The sequence below is a fragment of the Enhydra lutris genome, unplaced genomic scaffold (genome assembly GCF_002288905.1).
Source record: "Enhydra lutris kenyoni isolate GAN:26980312 unplaced genomic scaffold, ASM228890v2 scaffoldscaffold17, whole genome shotgun sequence".
NCBI classification, from domain to species: Eukaryota; Metazoa; Chordata; class Mammalia; order Carnivora; family Mustelidae; genus Enhydra; species Enhydra lutris.
The window spans coordinates 23,908,881-23,921,804 of NW_019154101.1; the positions used below are offsets into that span (position 1 = coordinate 23,908,881).

Genomic DNA, 12,924 nt, shown 5'->3' on the forward strand with positions numbered 1-12,924 from the left:
AACAAAAAAACACAACACTAGGTCTTTGGAGACCTTCATGAAGTGAACTATTCTCATTAAATTCACTTTCTCTTTGTATTGAAAAGGAACACAACTTTCATCTCTGATAAATATAATCTATCCAGTAAACGGAAGAATTTCTAAATGTAAGCTGGAATTACACTTACTTCTGTCTGTGGAAAACTGTATTTTTCTGGCCAATAGAAGAGTGGCAGTTTTGTTCCTCAGTAGCAAGAGAAAATGAAATGTTCTACTGGCAATACAAGCAGTGCTCTAGTGTTGTCCCCAAAATGGATGAATTTGAAATTCTCAAAGATAAAATTTATAAGTTGAGTCTTCAGAGTCTAAAATTGTGGAAAATTGAAGTTATACATGGTGCATGTAACTTACCAATGTCGTGGGACGTGTAGTTAGAATGCATTCTCCAGCATTAATGGATGATACAGTTGATGCAGAGCTGTCCCTGTTCTAGAGTCTTTTAGCTCTCTTATTTGCTGTGGTTGCCCCTGAGTCTTTGAGAATACCACCAAGAAACCCTTTTTTCCTCCTCAGTCTTCAGACCAGTGGGACACTAGCCAACCAGAGAAAGAAAAGCAGCATTTTTTTTTAAGATTTTATTTATTTATTTGACAGTCAGAGATCACAAGTAGGCAGAGAGGCAGGCAGAGAGTGAGAGAGGGAAGCAGGCTTCCTGCAGAGCAGAGAGCCTGATGTGGGGCTTGATCCCAGGACACTGGGATCATGACCTGAGCTAAAGGCAGAAGCTTAACCCACTGAGCCACCCAGGTGCCCCAAGAAAAGCAGCATTTGAATAGTCAGAGAGCTGTTGGAGTGAGAATTTCAGCAGGAAAATGAGTTGAAGCAAATCAAAGTAGGAGAATGGGTAGATACAAACAGGGGCTAAGTCGGAAGTCCCAAAACTTCAATTTGTGGTACGGTACTCTTACTTTGTTTTGTTATTGTTGTTGTTGTTTTGCAGTGTCTCCTAGACCAATTGAATATGCCACAGTAGCGAGGGCCAAACAACTTAACAAATATTTGCATTTTAACAACTGAACAACCACCTAAAAAGATAATGCACACAAGTTCAAGCAATATAATAATTTTTTTTCCCCCATAAATAAATAGGATGACTTACTAAAGGGGATTTGTGTGCCCACTGGGTAATACACAACTTCTTAAACCTAGAACGAGTTTGCTACCTTTAATTCCTGTTTCGCATTGATTTTTGTGCAATATTTGGTTTTTATCACAGCATCCACTGAAGACTTCCTTTGACAAAGATACAGAATGGCTGAAAGTGCAAAAACAGAGCTTGATGTTTTGAGAATATCACTGAAAGGAATATAAAGTTTTCCCATGTTAAAACTGTGAAGTACCTCAAGCTAGTTGTTTATGTGGTATCCAACAGATACATAGTATTGCTTATGTTTCCTTTAAATATTGACAGTATCCCACAGTGCCTTTGTGAGTTTACCGCAGTGCCGTGGGCCACCTCTGTGCAAAGCTTGTGAAAAGGGGCTAGATAGATCCTAGAGAGTATTAAAATTCTGTAGAAACTTGAACGAAATGTAGAAACTTGAATGAAGTGGTCCCAGGACCACTAGAGGTCCTTCATTAGGGGAGGCAATAACAGAAGTAATGAGTGAGGTCAGAGAATTGAATTCAAACACTTGGTGACTACTTTCACTACTAACTGTGATATAGTAGTGAAAATAGAAAGTTAGACAAGAAATATTTCACTAGAATAAGATTGAGACTAATTTGATACAAATAACACAGAGAAAACAATATTATGTTGTACCTATGGTTTCTAATTTGAAATAGAGAAAAAAAAAAAAAAAAACAATTGACCTGACCCAATCATGGAAGTTGGGAAAATAATCAAGTTTGTTTTCTGGAAAGATCCAGATAATAAGATTAACTGGGTATGTTGAGTGTTTGAGACATTATTAAAAAAACCACTCAGTATAAAACTGCTATAGGCTGAACTGTATACCTGCCCCTGAATTCATATGCAGATGTCCTAACCCTCAGAATCTTAGGATTTGACTATTTGGAGAAAGGATTTTTAAAGAGGGAATTAAATTGAAATGAGGTGGGGCGCCTGGTAGCTCAGTGGGTTAAAGCCTCTGCCTTCAGCTCAGGTCATGATCCCAGGGTCCTGGGATCGATCCCTGCATCGGGCTTTCTGCTCAGCGGAGAGCCTGCTTCCTCCTCCTCTCTCTCTCTGCCTGCCTCTCTGCCTACTTGTGATCTCTGTCTGTCAAATAAATAAAATAAAAATCTTTAAAAAAATTAAATAAAAATAAATTGAAATTAGGTAGTTAGGGTGGGTACAATTCAGTATGACTGGTGTCCTTTTAAAAAGAAGGAATTAGGGCACCTGGGTGGTTCAGTTGGTTAAGCAACTGCCTTCGGCTCAGGTCATGATCCTGGAGTTCCGGGATCGAGTCCCGCATCGGGCTCCCAGCTCCACGGGGAGTCTGCTTCTCCCTCTGACCTTCTCCTTGCTCATGCTCTCTCTCACTGTCTCTCTCTCTCTCTCAAATAAATAAATAAAATGTTAAAAAAAAAAAAAGGAATTAGAACACAGATGAACACAAAAAGAAGACCATGTGAGGACACAGGGTAAGGATGGCCATCTACAGCCAAGAGGAGAGACTACAGACGAAACCACTTCTGCTGACACCTTGATCTCAGATTTCTGTTGTTTAAGGACCCAGTCGGTGTTTTATTATGGGAGCCTGAGTAAACTAACACAGACACACAGCACAGCACAGGATAGAAGATACAGATTGAGGAACCAGGTATAAACATAGTTAAATCCAATGGAGGGGGCGCCTGGGTGGCTCAGCTGGTTAAGCGTCTGCCTTCCGCTCAGGTCATGATCTCTGGGTCTTGGGATGGAGTCCCAGGTCAGGCTCCCAGTCCACTTCTCCATCTGCCTGTTGTTCCCTGCCTGCTTGTGCTCTCTTCTGCCTCTTTCTCTCTCTCTCTCAAATAAATAAATAAAATCTTAAAAATCCACCAGAGGAAAAAATAGTCAATAAGAAACAGTAACCAAAAGAGTAAGAGTCTTGGAGACATCCATACATGGAGTATAGAATTAGAAAGAAAAATGTATCTACAAATGAGACAGTGATATAACCAAGTCAGAGGAAGGGGTATCACAGAAGTTTGGTGCAATAGAAGACAAAGGAGTTGAGAATTTTAAGAGCCATTACATGCCACATACAAATAAAGACTAAAACTGAACCTAAGGTCCATTAGTGGTTGCTAGATAGAGCTAATAATGACCTTTCAAGAAACTCTTTTAATGGAGTACTAGGGGTGAAAGGATGCAGTAGGAAAAATAAGAAAGGTTGGAAGGGTAAGAATAAAGAAAATGAATGCAATATCCTATATCTGAGTTTGAGAGTGAAAATAATAAATAACCATAGATCATAGATAATACTTAGGAGAGACAATAAAGTTGGTTGATGATTGGCAGCTCTGTGTACATTGGATTTGATGGAGAGATTGAAGATTGGGATAACAAAGGGATTATAGGAGAGTGAGAAAGCAAGGACATGGAAGAGCCAAGTGAAGGTGACATTTGTAATATAGAGTGGTGGATAGATGGAGAAGAGGCAGACACTTCTTCATCCAAAGCTATAGGAAAGGGCAGTTTATACTCTGAATAGTCTCACAGGTTTTTCCCCAAAATCTCAGAAAAGAAGATGCTGTCTTATAGTTGACTCATTACAAAGACTTTCAAATAATGGTGTGTACTTGTTGGGAAAGATAACTTCTAAACTGTGGGATGGCATCTTAAGCAATCCTTTTTGAAAACAACTTAAATAAGGAGTTAACTAAGCTGCCATATAGAAATGGCCATACACCAGGGTGGCTCAGTTGGTTAAGCATCTGCGTTTGGCTCAGGACATGATCCCAGGGTCCTGGAACTGAGTCTCTGCATTGGGCTCCCTGCTCAGCGGTGAGTCTGCTTATCCCTCGCCCACTGATCAATCCTCCCTCCTGCTGGTGCTTTCATTCTCTCTCAAATAAATAAACAAATATCTTAAACAAAAGAAAAAGAAATGGCCATAGATATATAGCTTTAAGGTGAATGAAAAAGACAATGATTCTAATACTATGGAAATTGATATTTGTGACTCGGAGAAAAAATCAAAGCTTATTACATCATCATACATCTTTTTAAAATGGTCTGCTTCCACATAACTTAGGTGGAAGGAAAATGGATTCACTCATGCAAATTTTTAGATGATTCAAAACTGGTTCTAACAGTACCGAAGTATAGGTATCAAAGATACATGGAAGAGTTGGGGAAAATTTGCTTTATGAAATGTGAGTGAAAAGTCAAGTTTTCATTTTTATTACTATTATTATCATAAGCCCTCAGAAGAACAGATTGAATTAATTCTACTCCTTAGTTCTTGTTTTATATTTTATATTATGATTGACCTGCTGAAGGGCCCTTTTTCTGTATTTGTTTCTTTTTCCCATTTCCATCCTCATTCCTCCCCCATTATTTTATGTTATTTAACTTTATAATTATTATGAGTAGGTATAGAAACAACATAAACAAATGAAATGTTGTAACAAATCAAACATTTTTCTATTTCATCTAAAGCCTTAAAAGCTTGGATATTCTGGGGCTCCTGGATATCTCAGTTGGTTTTATGTCTGACTCTTGATTTTGGCTCAGGTCATGATCTCACGGTCATGGGATCAAGTCCCCAGTCCACTAAGCTCAATGCAGAGTCCCCTGAGATTCTCTCTCTTCCTCTCCGTCTATCCCTCCCTTGTGCATGTGCATGTATGCTTTTGTGCTCTCTCTCAAATAAACAAATAAATCTTTAAAAAAAAAAAAAAAGCTTGGATATTCAAATTACACTCGCTTCGGCGCTTACAAGCAGAATAGGCATTACCTTTCATTCTGAGTTCCCCACATTTGTGTAATTTTAAATTAAGAAATTATGAATTAAAATTGATCTTTTTTCCTTTTCTTTTAGGGAAACACATTCCCCCAAATAAATAAATAAATAAATAAATAAATGTCCAAATTTTAAATGATCAAAATATATTTGGAAGCTCAAAAGTTTTTGCAACATTATAAAGCTACATCCTGGTGTTTTTCCCAAACTCCAACCCTAGGTCCTACAAAATATTTTTATAAATGAAGAAAATTCTAAATAGTTCAGCCTTTGAAATCTATAAAGCATTCTTTCCTGCTGCCTGTCTAGACTCTTCTTGAGAAAATGGTCTGGCTGATTTTGAACAAGTATGCAAGGTAATATTTAGGATGCTTATCTTAATAGAACCAAAAACCTTTTACATATATTCACCCTTCATTACTCACAAGACTGCCAAGTGCTATAGTCCAGGCAGGTATTTATTATTTTATATATGAAAAGACATTAGAGGAGTGCTATTTCTCAGTGGAACAGGGGAATAAAAGTTTTCTGAATACCAGTTCCTACTAGCGCTCCATGTAATGAGCTCTTAGAAGACATTGCAGAGCTGCAATTTGGAAACCCTGTTTAATCAGCCATGGCAAGTTATGTTTATTAAGCCATTCCCCACGGAACAACTCTGAGAGGAATCCAGGTTCCTCCTCCTCCATCCCGTGCATCGCTGGGAATTGCTTTGTGGTCGGGGTCTGCAGGAAGAGGCTGTGGAGAGCCAACGGCTACGGAGCTGGGGCTCTGTGTGTCAGCATGGAGGAAACAGCAGAATACAAATCATCAGCTTTGTTTTATGAATGTCTTTATTTACAATGCTGGAGTGGAATTTTTTAAAAAGGACTGCAGTATTTGCATCGAATCTGTCACTCAAGCTCCAGTGTTGATTCCTGTCCTATAAATGATCTTGCTCTCCTTTTTTTTTTTTCCCCCCTTTCTGCAAGGTTACTGTCAATGTCAAAGATGTAAACCTCAAGCACCCATCATATGGGACTTGGCATGCATAGTGGAAGAAAAGAAGTTTGTCTAATGAAAAGGGATAATAACATTCATTCCAACAAAGTATATTTGATTGCACAGGGAAAAGCGTACCTTCTTTGGGAGTTTTGATTGAATTGAATCATAATATAAAATTTGTTGCTATTCTTTTATTTTGCTCTGACCCATAGCATTTCCAAGTTTAGCTTATAGTCTATGGAAAGTCACTGTCAAATGAAGTGATGTCTTTGTTGAAGGTGTTCATACCAACAGAAAGTGAGTGACCCTCAGGGATGGGTAGAAATCTCCCAATTTTGACAAAGATCCTTCTCTGCTTGGGAATTGTAAAGCTTAAGTTATAGATGAGGAAAATGACAGGAGGGGCTGTGTTTGGTTTCATGGAGCTTAACCTATATCAGCAAGCCTGCAATACTGGGAAAAACAATACATGAATTTATATTTATGTCAGGCTTGCTATTGATGGGTAAGGTTCGTATAAAGGTTACTGCTAAAGAAATGTCTATCATTCTCACTCTGCACTCTTGTAATTTCTGTTTCTTCCAAATCCTACCCTCTAGAACAATAAAATGATTTTAAAATAATAAGTAAAATATGAGTTAATAGCCCATCTCCTATCTTGTAATGATTACGTATCTCCTCTGTTGTAGCTTACAGCAGCTGGAGGACAATTGACATTTACCATATCATATGACTTTGAAGAACAAGAAGAAGATATAGAACGTGTACTCCAGATTGTGGTTATCTTAGAGGTAGAGTATGGAGCAGATCATTTATGTTCAACTGTTTCACACTCTTAAGTTATTCCTTACCTGATTGGTTTTGACATTAATTTACATGGGACTTAGGGAATATTTTATCTTGGGAAATTTTTTTATGCCCATGTTATGTTTCACCCTGAGATATATCTAAAAGACTGAGCATATTCATTAGGTTCCAATGATAAAGTAGATAAAGTAGAATTTAAAATAAAAACATACTGACCATATTCCCAAGATTATAAGTATGATGAAGTGTTTAGGCAAATGCTGATTTACATAGTTCAATTTTTTCCATCTTTCCTTGCTTCCAAATAGATTTTATGGTCTACTTCTTTGTTTATATTAGGCAGAGGCACATGGAGAAAGAAACTTGTTTATTTAGGTATAGTTAAATCTTGACTTCAAAACTCTTAATTTAGATAAGAAAGACATAGGAGAACTGCTTTCAGGATTGGGGCCATCAACAATTTCAAAATGCTGAAGGCCTAAAGATATCTTAGAGGCTCTCTGCCCCTTTTCTCATACTCTTCCTCCAACACTTACACAGTCTCAAAGGCACACACTTGCATGCACATTTGTGATTCCAAATGGATTGATGTTGATTTAGTACCATGCCTTGTTGTTCTTTGCCTTGAACATTTCATGCATGTAAATCAGTGACAGAATTCTTCCCCCAACATACATATTTCCAATATTAGGTGAAGAGATCTGGGTGATACATATTACTACACATATATGTATGCATGTGTGTGTGTCTATGAAACTAGAAGTGTGTCTAGGAATTCCTTCAAGATAAAAGGGATTCTCTAAATGTAAAATGTTGTGAAGTTCTATATTATTAGTATAAATGAACTCAGAGAAGAAGGATAACCTAAATGTCATAGGTCAGTCCATACATTCCCTGTAAGGATGCATTATCTTCTTGGGAACACTAGAGTCCAGAGCTTTTCAGGTTTGTTTTTGTTTTCCCATAGAGAAAAGTTCTTCCAAATGAAAGCTTATGACACTACACTGTGGTAAGTTTTCTTCCCTATTTTTCTATACAACCCACAGTCACCATAAAATAATATATTTGAAATATGCAGTTACTGTGCACTTGCATAAAATCAAGGTATTTGTAGTCACACGTGTATGTATGAGTTGCCAAGACTCTTTCAGTTAATGGTGGAAGCAAGGTCATGCATAACAAATCTTATACTTAGTCCTTCATCTGGTTAAGGCTAACAGTTAATTTGCCTTCTCTTACTTTCAAGTATGCCAGAAATATACTGAATGAAAGGAAAGCCAAGCTGGAATTAAAAATCTACTGAGGATAATTCACTAAGTGGCAAATCCAAATATGCATACTCTTTACCCTTTAAACCTTTCACACTTTTGCCCTTTTGTACTTTCTTTTTCCCTTTAGGGAAATGACTTGAGAATCAGCACAGCCCAAGATGAGGTGTATCTGCAACCGTATGAAGAACATACTCATATATTGTCACTTAAAGAAGAATTGTTTACCATTCATGGCACAAATTTCCCGGTCAGTAGAAGAGAGTTGCTGACTGTGCTTGCAAATTTGAAGAGAGTCCTCATACAAATCACGTACAGCCTTGGGATAGATGCCATCTTCAGGTAAACTCAAGAACTACATTTCCCAGTGTTGGCACAATTCCTTTGGACCAAACAGGCCTGCGGTAGAAGAGTGACTTTGAAGATCTGTAGGTTTCCTTCAGAAGAGTGACTTTGAAGATCTGTAGGTTTCCTTCAGATAGTAGATAAGAGTCGAGCACTAGTTTTCTGAAAAGCATTTCTAGTAAAACTTTAAAATTGAAATACTCAGAAGGAATGTGTTTTTGGAATGTGTCTTTTCTAGTATTGACAATTCCTTCACAGTTTAGCCAGAGAGTTTGGTGAAAAATACTCCGCATTCTGAGAAATTCTATACTGGAAATTAAAATCTCCATTATGATGACTCAGATTGTGGGAAACTAAAGATGTATAACTCCAGGGTAGTCATATTCAGAAAGTAGTTTGTAAAGTATTTTCTTCCATGAATTGATTAACATGTATCTAGCTTAATAGTATATACTTTGTAATAAGAAATTTAACACTTTCCTCTAAATAATCACAAGTCTCTTTATAAAAGGCTGGGATGGCTGTGTGATGTAAAGGAACGAGTATGAGCTTTGGAGCCAACCTAACTAGGAATTCAGTGAGCTCAATTGCTTATTTTATGTGTGACCTTTGGCAAGTGATTGGTCCTTGCGGAAACTTGGTTCCTTCAAGTGTAAAGTGGAGATTATAGTGTCTACCTTTCAGGGTCGTTGTGAAAATTATATGTGGTAATTATGGAAAGTGCTCATTAACTGGAATTGGTTGTTTTCCATTCTTTTCTTTAAAGAGAGAACTTCTGACTGGAACCAAACATGCTCATATCCGACTGACTGTAGGCTGCTATGCTTTTCATTTTAAAAACAGTGATGTATTTGTCCAATGAACTATGAACTTCAACTATGTCTGAATGAGCTTTTTTCCAGAATACACACAAGATAGCATGCCAACTTCCCCCCAAATGAGATTGAGTTAGATGATGAAACATGACCCGAAATGACAACATGACGTAATCAGAATCAAAGGAATGTCTCCAATACTGGTTTACCTACAGGAGGGTCTGTTTTTTGTTTTTTGTTTTTAATACTGATGCTCCCCCACTCCCATCATTTGCTCGTGCTGCTGCCTAGTTTGTCTTTCACTTGTACCATTTCAACTAAGTGTAATCATCATTAACATCTCCCAAAGGAGAAGACTGCAGATTCATAAACAGAACTATTGTCAAACAGTGTACCTCTTTTGCATAGGCAATTCTTCTGGAAGCTGGGTTAAAATGCCATGAAGATGTGAAGCAGCACTTAGGAATTAATTATGTTTTCTCCCATTTAGTAAATAGAGATTGTCATGATATTTAAATAGTACAGAGAGATGAGTCCTCTGGCTTTCAATGTGAATGACAACCAAATTGACAAAAAGCAGCTAGGGGGCTTATTTATTTTTGTCAGCCTTGCTTCTCAGACTAGTTATCCAAAGGCATTTCCTCCTGATTTATATCAGGTAATTTCCGTGTCTACCGATCAAAATCATCACCTTCATTTGAAGCCTTGCAAAGTGTTCCCATGGTATGAGTGGCATGTTCACAGAGCAAGGGTATGGGAAACAACACTGGAGTTAATCCAAGTGGGTGGCTGCTTTCTGCAGCCTCCGTTACCTAAAGCACTGTCCTTCTAGAAGGAGAACCCAAGGTCAGATTTGAAATGCCTACCCATTTCAGGTAAACAGTCAGCCTAAATCCCCACTCCATGAACTTGTTATATTTTGTTTATCTCTGATCTCCAAGTGGATTGAGTCATATTTGTGAAACATCACTTGAATTGATTTCAACTTGTCTTGCATAGTAGGCTTCAGACCTGGCATGCACTTTGTATGTAAGCACAGGTAAATTGAAGCCATCTCCACAAAACTTGGTATTTCTGTGGTATTTAAGGAAGATTTATTTCTCTGGTAGTTCTCAGCACAGGGGACTTCCCTTCCTCCAGCTGTGTGGTTAGATGCAGATGAATAGTTGAAGGAGAACTAGCCTGTGGGTCAGGATTTTGACTTGTGTTTTCAATTCAGCTATTTAATAGTTGTAAACATAAGTGTAGCTTTGACCTCTTTGAATTTCAGTCACCTCGTCTGTGAAATACAGAGGAGGACAATTGCCTTGCCAACTTCCAAAGGTCACCAGGAGAATAGAATTAGAGGGCTGCAAAAGCATTTTGCTAATGGCGAATAGGCGCACAAATTGGAAGCATTTCTATCTGACCTTAGTCACTGCAAAGCAGTACCATTTTCTCCAAGTACCATTAAGACTTTGGAGACATGGAGAATAAAACACATAGTAATAGCTCCAAAATGGGGACAATTTTTACTGTCATCCTTTTCCAGAATGCTGAGAGGCTCATACAATAAAATTAATTGATTTCTTTCTCCTTGCCCTCATTGGTAAGATGAGGATAAAAACAGAAAAATTTCATCCTTCTGTTAGAAATAGAAATTAACCTAACCAAATCATACATCTCTCTCCTCTAAATTGTCTAAACATTAGCTTTAGTAGCACCCTTGATATTTAACTCAAGCCAAGGAATCTGTTCAGCTTTTCTTAAATATCTCAGGTGTTAGCTCTGTGTTGTTGTGTGTTTTTTTTTCTTTTACTTTATAGCAGACATTAGTTCAATTCATCAAAATTTCCAATTCCCTCCCTTTTTATTTTATTTTATTATTTACTTATTTACTTTTAAAATCTTCATTGAAGTATAGTTGACATATATTATCATTAGTTTCAGTTGTATGACATAGTGATTCAGCAATGATATACATTACAAAATGTTCACGTTAAGTGTAGTTACCATCTCTCACCATACAACCTGATTGCAATAATATTGACCATATTCCCGATGCTATACTTTTCATCCCCATGACCTATTTATGTTATAACCAGAAGTTTGTACCTCAGTTCCCTTCACTTACTTTGCCTATCCCCTACTCCCTCCACTCTGGCAGTCACCTATTGGTGCTCTGTATTTATGAGCCAGTTTCCATCTTTGTTGTCATTTGTTTATTTGTCCCTTTGCTCTGTGTTGCAGATTCCACATATAAGTGAAATTATATGGTATTTATCTTTCTCCGTCTGACTTTTTTCACTTAGCATAATACCCCCTTGGGCTTTCTATGCTGTAACAAATGGTAAGATCACATTATTTGTTATGGCTGAGTACTATTCCATTGTGTATATATTACCACATCTTCTTTAGCCATCCATTTGTTGTTAGACATGTAGGTTGTTTGCATATATTGACTGTAGTAAATAATGCTGTAATAAACATAGGATATATACATCTTTTTAAATTAGTGTTTTTGTTTTCCTTGGGTAAATACCCAGATCCAAACAACTCCTTTCATAGTATTACATTTCCCTAACCTCTGAGGGTAGATATGGTCATATGACTTGGTTTGGCCAATGGTACGTGAGTGGGAGTGAGTCCCCCCTGCCGCCTTCCTCCCCCCACCCCTGACACACACACAAGAAAAGCATTGAATTGCTAGTATGAGACTCTCTGGAGCTTATCCACCTACCAGAAGATAAAAATAACCTAAGTATTGACAGCATATAGAGGTCAGCCGCCCTTAACCATCACTCACTCAGAACTGTGGAGGATTTTGCACTAGTAAATTTTTTGTTTTCTGTTAAGTCACTAAGAATATGGAGTTGTTACCACAGCATAATTGAACCCCCATCATAACTTTATCATGACACACTTCATGTGTTTTTATTGTTTGAAAGTGAATTCAGAATTGTTTCAAGGCAAGATATCTTCATATGACTTTTTAGAGTAAATGTGTGTTGGGGGGGTTGTACCAAAAACATTACACAGAATTTATGTAATAAATCATCTAGAAAAACCCTTGTAAATAAAGGAGCCTCTTGATGATTATAGTAATAGTGTTGATAGGGATGCATAGAATGCATCTACCTTTTGAAATTAATGATACAGGTATCATTTTTTGAAGAAATTATACTGATAAAGCCATTAAAATTTTTTATAAAATTATGCAACTCACTAGGTGTTGGGCTCTTGGTAAGGGGTTTAAACCCACCTGTGTTTCCCTGCTATTGTCTTGGACTACCAGCCAAATCAATTCTGTAAATATTGGATTCATTCAGTCTGCCAGCATTTACTCAGTGCCTTTTATATATATCTAAGTCTCAGTCTCCTCCTCTGTATAATAGCAGAAGCAATGTCTAACTTTCAAGATGGAAGGCTAGGTGAGAAAATCATGTACCAAAAACACCTGATGTACTATTTAGCAATATGTTGGGAGACAATGTAGGATCACAAGATGATCATTGGTTTTGTAGTCATGCTTGGGTTTGATTCTGTGCTGCACTGTTGGCTAACTGTATTATCTTGGACACAACCCTTCTCTGAGTCTCAGATTCTTCGTTTGTAAATGCAGACAATAACACAATTACCACACTGCATTCACTCATAGTTAAATGAGATGTCTGTCAAGCCCCGTTATGGCAGACACTCAGTAAGCAGTAATTATTATGATGTGGTTGTTCTAAGCTAAACAAAGAGGATATGATGGTGGATAAATGATCACTGAATTTAAAAAAG

At 37.4% G+C, this 12,924-nt stretch overlaps 1 protein-coding gene across 1 annotated transcript in view; it reads left to right on the forward strand.

Moving 5' to 3' along the window:
* The window catches only part of LOC111147662 (laminin subunit alpha 2), a 502,086-nt gene that overhangs the window by 204,593 nt on the left and 284,569 nt on the right, over window positions 1–12,924 (forward strand). The window contains exons 12-13 of the mRNA XM_022503866.1: window positions 6,614–6,715; window positions 8,130–8,341. Coding sequence (XP_022359574.1) covers window positions 6,614–6,715; window positions 8,130–8,341 — 314 coding nt within the window. The remainder of the gene's footprint in view (window positions 1–6,613; window positions 6,716–8,129; window positions 8,342–12,924) is intronic.